At 33.9% G+C, this 15934-nt stretch overlaps 1 protein-coding gene across 1 annotated transcript in view; it reads left to right on the top strand.

The window, feature by feature from the left end:
• Positions 1-15934, top strand: part of ARID2 (AT-rich interaction domain 2) — a 185380-nt gene that overhangs the window by 76109 nt on the left and 93337 nt on the right. Inside the window, exon 4 of the mRNA XM_012459083.3 lies at positions 10907-11040. Within this exon, the coding sequence (XP_012314506.2) occupies positions 10907-11040 (134 nt within the window). The remainder of the gene's footprint in view (positions 1-10906; positions 11041-15934) is intronic.

Below are 15934 nucleotides of genomic sequence, written 5' to 3'. Positions count from 1 at the left end.
AATAAGAGGAGACTCTCTGAATCCATGGTGGTAAAAATAGTGAATAAATAAACAGGAGAGGATGGAAAGTACTCACAAGTAGAATGCTAACTAATAAATGTTGAAGGAATAATGGAGTTAGAAAAATTGCTTTCACAGTGACATAGTCAAGAATCATCAGTGGATGCTAAAACTAGCAGGTACAAGTTTTGATAAGGAATAGGATAGTTAGACTTAAAGTGTTGTTCTGTAAATTACTTAGTAATTTCTAAAAGGAAAAGGATAACTTCATAGTGTGTTAACCTACCAATCCCAACCTTAACAAAATAATTAAAGTAAAAGCACCACTATGAGACAAATATACATGATGTCCCTCTTAATATATATACTAGGGTAACAGTTCACATCTGTAGTATTCCTTCAAAAAATACATTCTCTGTATCTAATTTAATGGACATTCTACAAAATAACCGCCCTATACTCTTGAAAGATAAGATGTCAAGGTCATGAAAAACAGGGAGGAACAACTTATTTTTAAGTGGTTCCCAAAAAAATATGTGTGTATAGAGGGTGGAGTGGGGGGGGGGAAGAGAGAGAGAAAGAGAAAGAGACAGAGAGAGAGAGAGAGAAAAAAAGAGAGAATGAATAGGATAAGGTAAATGAAGCAACATATAAACAGTTGGTGTGTCTGGATCTGGATGAAGGATATATGAATTCTTTGTATATTACTTTAACTTTCACGTATGAATCTGTATCAGTATAAAAGTTGTTGTTAAAAGGTTTAAGGCCTAAGAAACTTAAGGGAGGTTTTTACCTTTTTTGGAAAATTCCTTTTTCTGGTTCAGTGTAGATACAAGAGTTTTGTTTTGTGTGTGGTGTTTTTTTTGTTTGTTTGTTTTTCCTGAGATGGGGTCTCACTCTGTTGCCAAGGCTGCAGTGCAGTGGCACAATCACAGCTCACTGCATCCTCAACCTTCTGGGCTTAAGTGATCCTGTTACCTCAGCCTTCCCAGTAGCTGGGACTACAGGCATGCACCACCACTCTTAGCTAATTTTTTTATTTTTTGTAAAGATGGAGTCTCACTATGTTGCCCAGGCTGGTCTCAAACTCTTGGGCTCAGGTGATCCTTGCACAGTGGCTTCCCAAAGTGTTGAAATTACAGGCATATGCCACTGTGCCTGCTGAAGAGTTTTATTTAATAGATGACATTTGCACAGTATTTTCAGCCATAAAGGAACATGATAGAGAGAAAAATACTTTTTTTAAAACGCCCTTTAAAAAAAATATTCCATATTGCATGAATTTCTTTTAAAAGTAATTACATTGTATTTATTGTTAGAATTTCACCTTTATGGTAATGGGTAGATTGTTGTTATTGCTTTGTTTTCTAAATTATCTGCTAGGTGAGATACTGCTCATCATCTAATGTTATCACAGGAAAGTTAGTAATGTTGGGGGTTTTGAGAAGTAAGGCATATAACTCTTCTCAAGCTTGTCACCACTTATAAGTACTCTTCAGCAAGAGTACTTACACCACCAAGAAACACTGTGGTAAAAAAAAAATTTTTTTCATGAGGCAATTCATTATGTGATCATAAAAGTCATTATGAAGTAAATTTTGCTGTATGTCAGAAACCTTGTTTTCATATAATTTACTACATTGAAATCATCTTGTAACATTTTTGGCATTGCCAACTTCCAGCTTCTTTGCTACATTGGTCTGTCTGTGAATGACTAACAAATGATTTTCACATGTCTAATCTTACCCTGTAATCTTTCCTTCTTTTCCCCTTCTATTTACTTTCCCTCTTTTTTCTTTTCTCTTCCCACTATCCTATCCCTTCATTTTCTTTTCCAGTTAAAGCACCTACTAAATAATTGTGTTTTAAGTAGAATTAACATGTTTTTCTGAAAAGTCTTTTTTTCTAAAAAAATTTATTTGCTTATGGGAACATATCTTCCATGGTACAGCTTTCCTTTAATGACTCATTAAAAAGTAGTTCTCTATGAATTTTGTTTTTGAAAGAGAATCTAGTAAATACCATAAACTCAGACATGTTAAAAAACATCTGTACTTGGATTCAGCTATATAGAAACCTCCCACACAGTCTAATTTGCTCTAATACTTGTATCTTCAGCTCTTCAGTAGTGTTTTCTTATCATTTTCTAACAGTATTTGTTTTTTGCCATATCTTCCATCTATTAATTTACCCATTTTTTATCATGAGAAAATGAAGAGATTTTTCTTCAATGATACAGAAGTTAGCATGTCAAATGACTCTTGTAAATATTTATCAGTATCCTTGCTTGAAGTAATATTTCATGTTAAATTTTAACAAAGTACTTAAGCTTCAGTGCTTGAAAAATATTGCTAAATTTAGAGGTTTGTCTTCAGCTTCTGGATACTTAGTTGTAAGCATATTGTAAACCATCAGGTAACAAAAAGTATAGCATTAACTTAGGACAAGGTTAATCATTGTCAAGGCATGTAAATTTATAGTTTAGATCTTCTTTTGGTAATATAGAAATCTTTTGGCCTACTTCTTTTATATCTGATTGCATTGTCATTGTTTTTATTTCATAGTATGGTTGACAGTAAGTTCAGGTGAGAAGTGTATATTCTGCCATTTTATTGTTTAGTTTTGTTTGCATTATTCAAACTGTGGTTTCTTTGGAGGAATCTGTTTAATTTAGTTGTCCTTTTTGTGAGAGATGGTTTAATTAAAGTTCAGTAATATATCTTTAAGGTGACTTAACCTAGACACACAAAGTAATGGAAATATTACATTAGTAAATGGAATATGATGAATGAGTAAAGGTTCCACTGTCAAAAGCTAACAAATGAGTGAAGGTTCCTCTCTTATGCCATCTACATTGTCTGAAATGGGATGGGTAACATATCGAGTACCTGATATATGGAGTGAGGGAGAGAGGAGGCACTGTCAATCTATAAATTAAATGTCTTTCCCTATTGGAGTATGTTATGTGTGTGGCCTACTTTGAAGGACATTCTTCTGCAGAGGCAAGTACTATGGCTGAAGTTGGCTTGTGAAATCCTGAGAAGGCTTGTACTGGAAAAGGAGTTACATTGGAAATTCTCTAAATTGCACAACAAAAGAGTCACAGGAGAGATACAAAAGTAGTATTCTGAGATTCTTCATTAATTAAACATTTTTTTCCAGTCAAGCATGGAGGCTTCATTTTCTTAAATTCTTTTTGGTATCCTTTGTTTACATAATGCCATTTTTCTTCTTTGATCTATAGATTATAGTTTAATTGTTATGAAATTTTCAATATTGAACTATCATTGGATTTCCACAATAAAATCTTATAGAGTCTTGAGTTGGGGTGGTTGTGTTTAATAAATAAATTAGTGTTTCGTGTGGTGTATGTATATGTGTGTGTATCTAGTCTTTTTTTAACCAACTTTAATGAAGTTTATCAGAGTTTTACTAGATTACAATTTTCAGAGTAGCTTCCAATCTTTTTCTGTAGTTGGATACATTTTACATAGCAATGGAGATGTCTGTTCTTAGAATATTTGAAACAATTAACTACTTTTTTTTATGTTAAATTTTTTTAAAATTTTTTGACGTTAAAAAATTTTTAATTAACATGTTTTAAGCTTTTTTATATGTGCATGATATATTTCACAATGTCAATCCATAAATTAAATGTCTTTCCTTACTAGAGTATGTTATATGTGTGCTCCACTTTGAAAGACATGACATATTTCACAATTAAATATATCATGCACACACAAAAAAGCTTAATACATGTTAAGTTTATCTAACCCCCACCTCCAAAAAAAATTTTAACCTTACTAATACCTTTGAAGCCTCTCTCTATAGAAGGACAGCCTTTAGCCTGTCTTCTAGGTGATAATCATTATATTGCTTTTCTTTTTACATTATGTCATTTTACTACATACTTGTCTATTGCTACAAATATATTCATTTTTTTGCATGCTTACGATTTTAATATAAGTGGAATCATAATGTATTCTTCTGAAATGGTTTTTTTAACTTACCATTTTGTTGTTGATGGCTATTTGTATGGGTCCATGTCAGTTTGTTAATTTTTGCTGCCATATAGTATTTCATTGCCTCAATATGCCACAATGTTTTTATTCTTTCCTTTATGGATGTTTGTGTTGTTTTCAGTTGTTTTTATTTTAGGATATATGTCTGAGAGTGGACTTGCTGCGTCATAGGATAGTCTTTATTTTCTCCTTTTTTCTATATGTTTATATTTGTTATTATTTTTATTTCCCTATGGTGATTTTGAAAGTAATGATCCTGATTTTAATTTTTGTATTAAGCACTTGAAAAAAATTTAGAAACACAGCTGATGACTTATTTACCTTAGTATTAACTGTGAAAATAAACCTTTTTTGTTCAGTCTTCCTGCACAAGTAACACACAGATTAGAGCTTTAATTCTTAGTACTTTTCTTTTCCCATTTATGTGGAAAAGTTCTTGAAATTGAGATGAGGAGTATTGTTCTCAAATTATTTTAATAGTTTTACATTTTTTATTCTTACCAATCACATTTGTGTTCTCTTGTATATATAACAGTTATTATTGAGAGTTAATATCAGAGTTTAAATACTTTCTGTGCTTGTTATTAGTCATCTGTATTGCTACTTAACCATTCCTTAATTTAAAAAAAACTTCCAGCTTTATTGAGGTATAATTGACAAATAAAATTGTACGATTTTAGGCTATACAACTTGATGGTTTGGTGTATATGTTTTGTGCAATGGTTACCATAGTTAAGTTAGTTAACACATCCCTTACCTTACCTAATTACCCTTTTTGTTTTGTGGTGAGAACATTTAAGCAAATTTCAAGTAGAGTATACAATTCGGTATTGTTACCTATAATCTCCGTCCTGTTTATTAGATCCTCTGAACTTATTCATATTGTAGCTGAATGTTTGTACCCATTAACCCACATCTCCCCTTTTCTCCTGCCCCTTTGCCCCTTGGTAATCACCATTCTATTCTGTGTTTCTAACCATTTCTTAATTTTGTTTCATCTATCAGACTATCTGAGTGGCTTTTTTGTTTGCTTGTTTGTTTTTGTCCAGAGAGCTATGTGACTTTATTCATCCTGAGTCTGCATATCTGAAAATGAATTTCTGTTGTCTTAGGTGAGAAACATGATTGGGTAGGAAACTCCACCTTTCTTCTCAAAACTCTGATATTTGTTCATTATTTTATGGCAGTTAATTTTGGAGAGAAATGAGAGCCTGATTCAAATGTTCTATGTAACTTTTTTTTGGTAGGGGGGATGGTGGTTCTGGATAGTTCTAAGAATCTTCTCTCTCTGTTTTTGAAGCTTAAATCTTTGATCAAGATGTGTCTATTTTTCTATTTTCTTTAAATTTTGCCTGGTGACCCATGTGCCTGGACACCCTAGACCCAGGGAACTTTTTGATGTTTTTTACATCTTTTCATGCCTTTCAGTTGAAGAAATTCTTCTGTTTCATCAAGGATTATTACTTCTGTTACATTTATTGTGGTCTCTCCTATAGGACTACTGGTTTTCAAATTTTTTCTTTCTGTGTTTGAGCTTCTGTTTATCATACATATCTTTCATTTTTGTCCACCTCTTATTTCCATTAGTTTTTTCCTTTCCATGTAGAACAGTTTCTCAGGCTTACCCTGTACATCACCAATGTGATTTACATTGTCAGATTTACTCTTTAATGCTATCTCTTTTTTTCTCTCTCTCTTTTGGAAATCTTGACAGAGAAACTTTGTTATTTTTATGGTTTCCAAGCTGCTGTACTTGATTTTTTGCCTAGTGTTTCATCTTGAAGTTATCACATCAGTGTAGGTCTCTGTCACTGGATGACACCAATCATTCCATGCCCATACTTTTCATAGTTGCTTCACATCCCCTTGGTCTTTGGGCTCATTTTGACAAAGAAGTTATAAGTCGAAGTGCATAAAGGACCTTGCTTTCTTGGAAAACCATCTATTTCAACCCAACTTTCAATCAATCTTTTAAAAAAACAGTTGTTACTTTGTGGGTCCCATTTTGAAAAACACTCACTTTCTATAGCTCCTGAGGAGCTCAGGGAAATCCAAATTGAACTTGTCTTTTTAAGTGTTTGGGCCTAGGATATACCAGACCATGTTACTCTCTCTAAATGTGTTTTGCAAGTTGGCCTTGTGGATCCTTGAATTGTTTTACATGTATCAGAATTTATAAAAGTTTTAACTGAGAAATAATGCTAGTATCGCTTTATTTTTACTCTTTAAAGTTCATTCTAATTGGATTTAAGAGGAGAGATGAATATGAGTCCTTATCCTACCATCTTTTTTGGGTAACATTTCAAAAGGTTTTGTTAATATGTTAAGTGTTTCTATCATACAGTCTTATTTTTTTTCTTTGATCCAAGAATAATCAAGAGTTTTCTTGATTTGTGGTAGTGGTTGTTACTGTTTTAGTTTCTAAGTATTCTACCAAAATATTTATATATGACGTTATGTGATATCTGAGAATTGCTTTAAAAAATCTGAGAGAGATTTGGTTGTGAGGATGGGTAATTGTGGTTGAGGTGAAACAAGATTGACCATAAATTCATATCTGTTGATAGATACTATTGTATTAGTCTCTATATTTTTGCACGTGGGTTTGGAATTTTGCATAAGGAAAAGTTACTTCTAATTTTACAAGGATTTGATTTGTTCTAAGAAAAAAGTTTCTTGAATTGCATTGTAGTTAGAAAATGTGCCCTAAGGCCAAGTGTGGTGGCCCACGCCTGTAATCCCAACACTTTGAGAGGCTGAGGCAGGCAGATAACAAGGTTAGGAGATCAAGGCCATCCTGGCCAACATGGTGAAATGCCATCTCTACTAAAATACAAAGAATTAGTTAGGCATGTTGGTGCATGCCTGTAGTCACAGTTACTCGGGAGGCTGAGGCAGGGGAATCACTTGAACGTGGGAGGCAGAGATTGTATTGCACCAATGCACTCCAGGCTGGCAACAGAGCGAGACTCCTTCTCAAAAAAAAAAAAAAAAAAAAAAAAATTAGAAAAGAGAGAGAAAAGGAAAATGTGCCCTATACAACATATAATTTTAAATTTAATGTAGTTTTTTGTGTGAATTGATATAGGATCAGTTTTTAAATTTCTATTGAGATTCTAAAAGAAGGTCATTACATGTCCAATAAATCAATCTTCTTAGTGATGATATTCAAGTCTTCTGTAACCTAATTTATTATTTTGTCTGCTTAATCTGTTGGGTATTGTAAGAGATACATTAAATTTCCCCACATTCACTATGATAGTACTCATATTATTTGATGTTGTTTTGAATGGACTCTTTTCCCACCATTGTATCAATCACATTTAAGCTTTCTGGATTATAATATTTTACCAGTTTTGAGTTAAATATGTAATGTACTAGGTTGATCACTATAGGAGCTCAGCAAATACTTGTTTGAATACTGTGTTAACTATTCAAAGTTGTATCATTGATTTTTGAGGAGAAAGAAATGTGCAGTCTAGCATTTGTAGTTTAATGAGTGAACACGGTAGATCTGTTGATGTGTAAACTCAAGGTCATGTTAGAGAATTAAATCAGAACACTTGCACTTTGAAATGTAACTTTTTGTATTTTAGCTGTGTTCTCTGGTTTGTTAATACTTTTTGGTTTTTAGAAGTATAACTGAAAAACCAGTTTTTGTGCTTATTTATTGAGAGGGTGCCAAAATCTTTTTGCATCTCAGTTGGAAATATTTAATAATGGCAGTGAGAACAAGTACTGGCCTTCAAGCCAGGGAAGTAAACATTTCAGAATTATAACAGCCTTAATCATAAATTTCTGAAGATTGGAATTGTGCAAAGAATCTGTTGGAAGAATAGCATTAGTCTATTACAAGGGACCAGAAATGATGTATTTTTAAAACCTTATGAAACTTTGAATTATATAGGGTTTTATGTATATAATAATATATATGGTTTATTATGAGTATATAGTGTTGTCAGTTCACTTCACATCTCTTATGTTCCATTTGGGGTGTTCTGGAAGGGACGAGTTCATGTTTATAGCCTTTCTTTACTAAAAATGTTGCTTTTTCTCCTGACTGTGATGTAAAATGTGTGTGTGTGTGTGTATGTGTAAATTTTTTTTTTGAGACGAAGTCTTGCTTTGTCACTCAGGCAGCTGGAGGGTAGTGGCGCAATCTTGACTCACTGGACTCCTGGCCTCCTGGGTTCAAACAATTCTTGTACTTCAGCCACCTGAGTAGCTCGGATTACAGACATGTGCCACCATGTCTGGGTAATTTTTGTATTTTTTAGTAGAGATGGCGTTTTGTCATGTTGGCCAGGCTGGTTTTGAACTCTTGGCCTCAAGAGATACACCTGCCTCGCCTCCCAAAGTGCTGGGATTACAGGCGTGAGCCACCGCACCTGCTCTAAAAAAAATGTAAATTTTAAATCTGCTGTACTAAATGATGAATAACAAACTTATGAAGAGCATCCTAAACCTATTATTTAGTGGTATGATTTTGATTTTAAAGTTCTAAATCTTTGATGTTATTTTGATTAGATAACAATTATTTCATAAAGATTCTTTATCTGTAGTCTGTTTTAACCATTCCACAATGAAGTTCAAACAATTCTAAAAGATTGTACTGTCTAAAATACCTCCATGAATACTGTTATCCAAGTGATTTTATATGACATATATTTTCCTTCATTTACAGAAAAGATATCACATAAATTTTGAGCAGCTGTTTTTCCAATTTGCTTTTTATGTCTACATTTATATATTTTTTTCGTTCTATTGTATCTGCTTTAGCAATTTAAAAAGAACGGGTTTGATTCATTTACCTATTTAAGTCCATTGTGGGTTTATACTAGAGAGAGACTGTCCCTTTTTAATAATCTTTTTGTTCTGTTTTATGTTTTTAGACTGTAAATTCTATCTGCAAGGAACATACCCAGAGTCAGGTTGAAATGTGTACACTTGCCTACTGTTTTCAGTGCTCAAGGATTATATTTGTATATATGTCTCTGCTTCAGTATGCTTTATCTACAACCATAAAGAAAAATATTGGATTCATTAGCTATCAAGCTACCTGCTAGGAAAGAGTTTCTTGCTCAAATTAGGCTTATGTGGGGAACTTGGAAATAATGGAAAGGGACAGTTTAATTCTTTTCCAGGCTCAAGGATGTGAATTATTGTGCCTTGTAAAGCTGGAAGGGGAAAATGAGGAATGATAATGATTTTCCATGCCATTAGTTTTTATATTAATAAAATTATAGCTTCCATTCATCCCTCCTTGAAATTTAAGATTTGGTGCTAAAAATAATACTTCCAAGATAATCTTACATGTTCACTGATACCCATCTCCCCTACCTCAGCTATTTTAAAAAAGCAGAGGGTAGGTACTGCTGAACTTTTAAAGTAGCTCCAAATGGACTTAGCACCTGTCTAGATCAGGAATGAAAGAAGGATTGATCTGTAAAATAATCACATGTAGAACTTTTCTTTGGTAAATGTAAATTAGTATATATCAATTAGTTTAACTTCCTATCTGTCAAGTATAGTAACAACTGCTTTAGAATACAGTGTTGTGTTTGACATGGTTTTGACCAATTGTTTCCCTGTTTTAAAATCACATCTTACTTGGGAATCTTACTATAAACTGGTAGATGATGAGGTATCATGAATGAAAATTCAATCCTAGTTAATATTAAGATTGACTGTACTCAGTAATGGTGATACAGTGGGGGATACACTATCATAAATTGGTCGGAATGTCTTAGGCATAATACTTTTGGATTGCAGTTTGACTATATTGATGTTTAAAATGAATATACCTTTCTAATATCTATTAAGAGAAAGTATTCAAATAAGTGTGCAGATTGTTTATTGCAGAATGATTTGTGATACCAAAAAACAAAACTGAAAATGGCCTAAATGTATTGCTAGATAACTATTTAAATTATAATGTATCGATAGGATCAAATACTATATAGCTGTTACAAAAGAATGAGGTAGTGCAATATGCATTGGTATATTTAGATCTTTAAAATATATTATTAAATAAAGATATTCTCGGAAAATATACTCAGGTTTGCACGTGAACCAGTGGTTATTGCTGATAAGTGAATTTGTAGAGGTCAAGAGTTAGAGAATCTTCTAATTTTCACATGGTTTTTATGACCATATGTAATTATTTTTTAAATCCTTTTTTCTAGCTTACATACAAGTGGTTTTTTTTTTTTTTCCATCCTGGATTTTAAAAAAAGTTTTTATATTTTTATTATACTTTAAATTCTGGGATATATGCACAGATCGTGCAGGATTGTTAACATAGGTATATACACATGCCATGGTGGTTTGCTGCATCCATCCACCCATCATCTACATTAGGTATTTCTCCTAATGTTATCCCTCCCCAAAGCCCCCACCCTTGACTATCCCTCCCCTAGCTCTCCCACTGCCCAACAGGCTGCGGTGTGTGATGTTCCCTTCCGTGTGTTCATGTGTTCTCATTGTTCAACAACCACTTACGTGTGAGAACATGCAGTGTTTGGTTTTCTGTTCTTGTGTCAGTTTGCTGAGAATAATGACTATATATAATTTTTACAGACAAAGGTACTATTCAACTATTCATCTACATGTAGTTGTCATCTGATAATTCTCATTTTTATATTTTTGAGTAGAGGTATGGTCTTTTCTGAAAATAAAATACTTTTAGAACCATTACATTGAGTTTTATCTGTGGTTTATCTTACTCTAAACTGAAGTTACTATTCTAATACAAGAGGTTTATCGTATTTTTATTAATTATTTTTTAGATTCTTGTTGAGAAAAGGAAAACAAATAGTAAGAGTTAAAAAAAATAAGATATAAATCTATTTTTAAATTTTTGCTGTGCTGTTTTTCTGTTTCAGTTACCTAGAAAAGTACGAGAAAGTTCATCATTTTGGGGAGGATGACGATGAGGTACCACCAGGCAATCCAAAGCCACAGCTTCCTATTGGTGCAATTCCATCTTCCTACAATTACCAGCAACACAGTGTGTCAGGTAAGTATCACTGAAAATTAACAGGGTATAGGTCTGCAGTTTTGAATTCTGAAAACAGACATCATTCAATGAATTAGTCCCTTCCTTTTGCACATGAAAACACTTAAGGCCTTGAGGTAATGCAGCTTTCAAAGATTGACATGTAATTGGTATCAGAGCCCTTTCTATCACAGCTTGCTTGAGAATTTTAGGTGCAGGAATTTTTAGTTATAAAATACTTTCACTTTCAAGTAATGATTTTTTCTTATTCCTTTGACCAGTGATCAATTTATCCTAAATAGTCACTAAAATAAGAAGAGAAAGATCCTGTTAGAATTTAAGAGATCAGGAATTTTCTTATAGAGTCTATTCAGTTTTCTGATATTAATGAGATTTCCAGCACCAGAATTCTCACAAATGTTTCTAATTACTCTATTTTCCTGCCATGGTAGCAGGAAGATTTTTTTCTTTACTTGTCATTTTTGTAATGGTTATAGAGGAATCCACTGCTTGAAAAGAGCTGGACTCAAATTGGAAAAAATCAACCTGAGTGTTGATAGTTCTTGAGTGGAGTAGACAGGGGTTCCAGTTTTTAGTGGCTCTGGAGGTTAGGACCGTGATAACCAGGAAGAGAGGTCTAAGTGAGGAAATGTGTTCTCTTTCTGGGTGCATGATGGGGCCTAGTTTTAAGGGCAAGAATTTCGCAGCACAATAACTCCCTCCCATCTCTCCACCCGGGAGATTTAAGGGTTTATGTTTGAATTTCGAGGGTGCAGGAAGAAACATAACAGTCAGTCACCCCAGTGGAAGTTTAAAGGGACTCCTTTCATTGGCCGGAGGAACTTGGGAAGGTGGGAATTTCTCCCAGGATAAATTCCCCTGCTCCTTCACCCACACTGGATTTCCAGCTCTCTGGAATCCCCTCCCAACATGGTGGGAGCTCCCTTTCCTCTCTGGGATTTCCCCTCTGGAAACCCCTTCCACAGTCTTTGTGGAAGTCTTTCTCTTCTCTTTTGTCTACCTAAATAAAATCACCTTTCTGCAACACTTCTTGGGTGGATATTTACTTTTACGAGCCTACAGCGCACCTGCAGTGGTCCCATCACTTACTTATTTTTTTTTTTTGAGACAGAGTCTTGCTCTGTCGCCAGGCGCCAGGCTGGAGTGCAGTGGTGCGATCTCGGCTCACTGCAACCTCCACCTCCCAGGTTCAAGCAATTCTCCTGCCTCAGCCTCCCGAGTAGCTGGGCCACCACGCCCAGCTAATTTTTGTATTTTTAGTAGAGATGGGGTTTCACCGTGTTGGCCAGGATGGTCTCGATCTCTTGACCTCGTGATCCGCCCGCCTTGGCCTCCAAAAGTGCTGGGATTACAGGCATGAGCCACCGTGACCGGCCCCATCACTTATTCTTTAAGAGATTGGAGACCAAGAACCCACAGCATTCTCTCAGGGGAGCTGTGCCTCACCAGCACCCAAGAAAAAACCCAACTGGTTACATAAGGAGATACACAACTTTGTTTTTTCTACTCATCAACATTTGACCTAAATAAAAAAGGAGATATTTCTTTTTTTTATAAAAATACAATTATTCTAAATATTTACTATTATTATGTACTGGTACTAGTTCTATACTCTTACAGGTTATACTTAGATTTATGTGGTCTCATTTGTGGAATATCATTAGTATCATCAACTTTTTTTTTCACATTATTTGTTTTCAAAGTTTCTTAAAAGTTGAATTTGACTTCATGTTTCTTCCCTAATCAGTAGTAACTGAAGAAATAGAATCTTCTCTTAGAATCTGTGATCTCCATTAGAATAGGCTTCATCTGATGCTTTTGTATAATTGAGGTAGGGGTGAAACAGGGAGTGCCAACCAAACCTAGCTTTATTTTTAATGAATCGCTTTTATTGCAAGAGCCAAGACTAAAGGAAAATATTGTAAGTCACCTTTAGAAATGCTTGCTAATAGTTTATGCTGATAAGATAAAATGGGGTGACTTGTTAGGTGATATACTCCTTGTTTCTAAAAAGAGCTAATGACCATTATCTAATTCAAGAATGTTAGAAAAGGTATTCCTACATTGAATGAGATGTTGTACCAATGACCTTTAAAGATGATTTTCAACTTACAACTCTGTGTGATTCCTGTATTACAGTAACAGCAGAGCTGTTCATCCTTGTAGCTTAAATAGAGTTTGGTGTCTGCTACTGCAGTTTCCAAACAAACACTTTTCTGTGTTTGGTATTGTTTAAAATAGATTTTTTTCTGAATCTGTTTTTTTCCCCCCTTTTCTAATTAAAATTGATCTGCTTTAAGAAAGATCATGTGAAATAGTGTTGGTATTTTGAAAGCCTGTAATGAAACTTACTGATAGAGCTACACAAATTACAGGAATGATAGAATTGCTTAACCTGTTGTTATAACAACCCTTTTCTGATATGCTATTATATGTCTGATTTGTTTTAAGAAAATCTGAACACTTATGTAATATATGTGACATGTTTAACAAAGTCAGGATTGGAGATTCATGAAGAGGAAGAAACAGGGAACTGATGGGAAACATCAGATTACAGAATATCTAATTCAAACTGAAAAGGGGTAGTGTTTCAGGGCAGCATTTAAACTTTGTGTTTTTCTAGAAAGAGCCATAGCAACATCATTGACAGTATTCTTTTTTTTTTTCTTTTTTTCTTTTTTTTTGAGATGGAGTTTCGCTCTTGTTACCCAGGCTGGAGTGCAATGGCGTGATCTCGGCTCACCGCAACCTCCACCTCCTGAGTTCAGGCAATTCTCCTGCCTCAGCCTCCTGAGTAACTGGGATTACAGGCACGCGTCACCATGCCTAGCTAATTTTTTGTATTTTTAGTAGAGACGGGGTTTCAACATGTTGACCGGGATGGTCTCGATCTCTTGACCTCGTGATCCACCCCCCTCGGCTTCCCAAAGTGCTGGGATTACAGGCTTGAGCCACTGCGCCCAGTGACAGTATTCTTAAAATTGACATGATTATCAATATATAAAGCAAATAAGTCATTAATGATTTTTATCATGTGTGATTAAGGAAAATAGAGTAAGCTCCATGTGTGTATGTGTGTGTGCATGCCTGTGTTCTAAAATTTAAAAAAAAAACCCACCAAAATGAAATTATCTAATGTTAGATTGAGTATTTAAAAAAAATTATTTAGAACTTTGAAAGGATTTATGTCTGTCTACATCTTTGATCATACAGCCTTATTCCCCTTGTAGCTTTGGATAAAAGTATTTATCCAGAGATACTTTTATTGTTGACATAAAGAAAAACTCTTCTAAAATAGTTTGAATGGTAGTATAATAAATTTCAGTATCAGTAGTGCTAGGATATAGAACATCGTACACTGATAGAATGTGGTCCTGAATTTGCCTTTGAGGATATTGACTACTTTTGCCCAATGACTTTAAATGGCAAAAAAATAATTGTAGATTTTGCTTTCAGCTTTAAGATTCTTCAACATTGGCATCAGTACATGGTGGTTTTTTTGTCATTCATTTGCATAGTTTTTCATACTGTTTTTGACATTAAATACCTGATATGTTGGTTTCCTTCTTTCTCTTTTTTTCTTTGTATTGATTGGATACAGTCATTTCTGCAAAATTATTGGGTGAATTATTATTTTTTTCTTATTATTTAATCCAACTTAATCATTTTAATAAAGGGAAGCCAAGTACCCTGTCCATTTGCATTTTTGGTTTTGGGTTTCATACAGGAAGATAGCAAATATTGGGTTTCATGCAGGAAGATATAAAAATTTTTTATTAGCTGTATTTGAATAAAGATTTTCTTTAAGTGTTACATATGCTAACAGACTTTGGAGTACAACAATCACTGCCAATATTGATGGACAGAATATATGGTAGAATTTCTACAGTGTATATAAACAGCAGTCCAGAACATATCTGCCTTTCTTCTAAATTGAAAACAGAGAAGTGACTGCCTCAGATTAAATTTGTCAGTAGTGACCCAGTGTATAAACTTTGAATCAAGAATGTTGAAAATATGGCCGGGTGCAGTGGCTCACACCTGTAATCCCAACACTTTGAGAGACTGAGGCTGGTGGATCACCTGAGGTCAAGCGTTCAAGAGCAGCCTGGCCAACATGGTGAAACCCTGTCTCTACTAAAAATACAAAAATTAGCTGGGTGTGGTGTTGCACACCTAGAATCCCAGCTCTCAGGAGGCTGAGGCAGAAGAATTGCTTGAACTCAGGAGGCGGAGGTTGTAGTGAGCCAAAATCACACCATAGCACTCTAGTAGCCTGGGCAACAGAGCAAAACTCTGTCTCAAAATAAATAAATAAATTTTCAGTCTCATTCCAGGTATAAAATTGTAGCTACTCAACCATATCTCCTTGAGGGAATGAAAGGAGAATCTTAAAATTTTGTAAGCATTCTCTCCTACATAATTATCTTAGGAATCTTTACCAAGCCTTATATAATTATATTTCATAATTGTTATGTTTATTTATCTTATTCTAATTGAAGATGTCTTTAACAAAGACATTCGGGTAATGATGTATCGAATGGAGTATCTGTCATTTTACAGTAGGAAGTAGAACAATTCTAGGATCATATTGAAAGCATATAAACTTCAGGACTGTGACAGATAAAGAATATGAGTTCCACATTTTTTTCTGTTCAGATTTACCTGAAAGCTATGTGGAATCTAAAAACTTAAATTAATTATTGCTAAAACTTAGTTTAATCATCATTAATTCCAGTTTGCAGTATAGAATATAAAAATTGCTCTTATATTCATAGAAGTTTCATTACTTTTTCTTCAGATATTTATTTTGTGTTATTTTGAGAAATTTTATTTATAAGGATTATCAAAAATGAACAATCTATTCTTATTGTACAGCTTTAAATATTGTAAA

The sequence above is a fragment of the Aotus nancymaae genome, unplaced genomic scaffold (assembly GCF_030222135.1).
Source record: "Aotus nancymaae isolate 86718 unplaced genomic scaffold, 86718_ANA_hifiasm-v0.15.2.pri h1tg000092l, whole genome shotgun sequence".
NCBI classification, from domain to species: domain Eukaryota; kingdom Metazoa; phylum Chordata; class Mammalia; order Primates; family Aotidae; genus Aotus; species Aotus nancymaae.
This window is presented reverse-complemented; position numbering and strand designations above follow the sequence as displayed.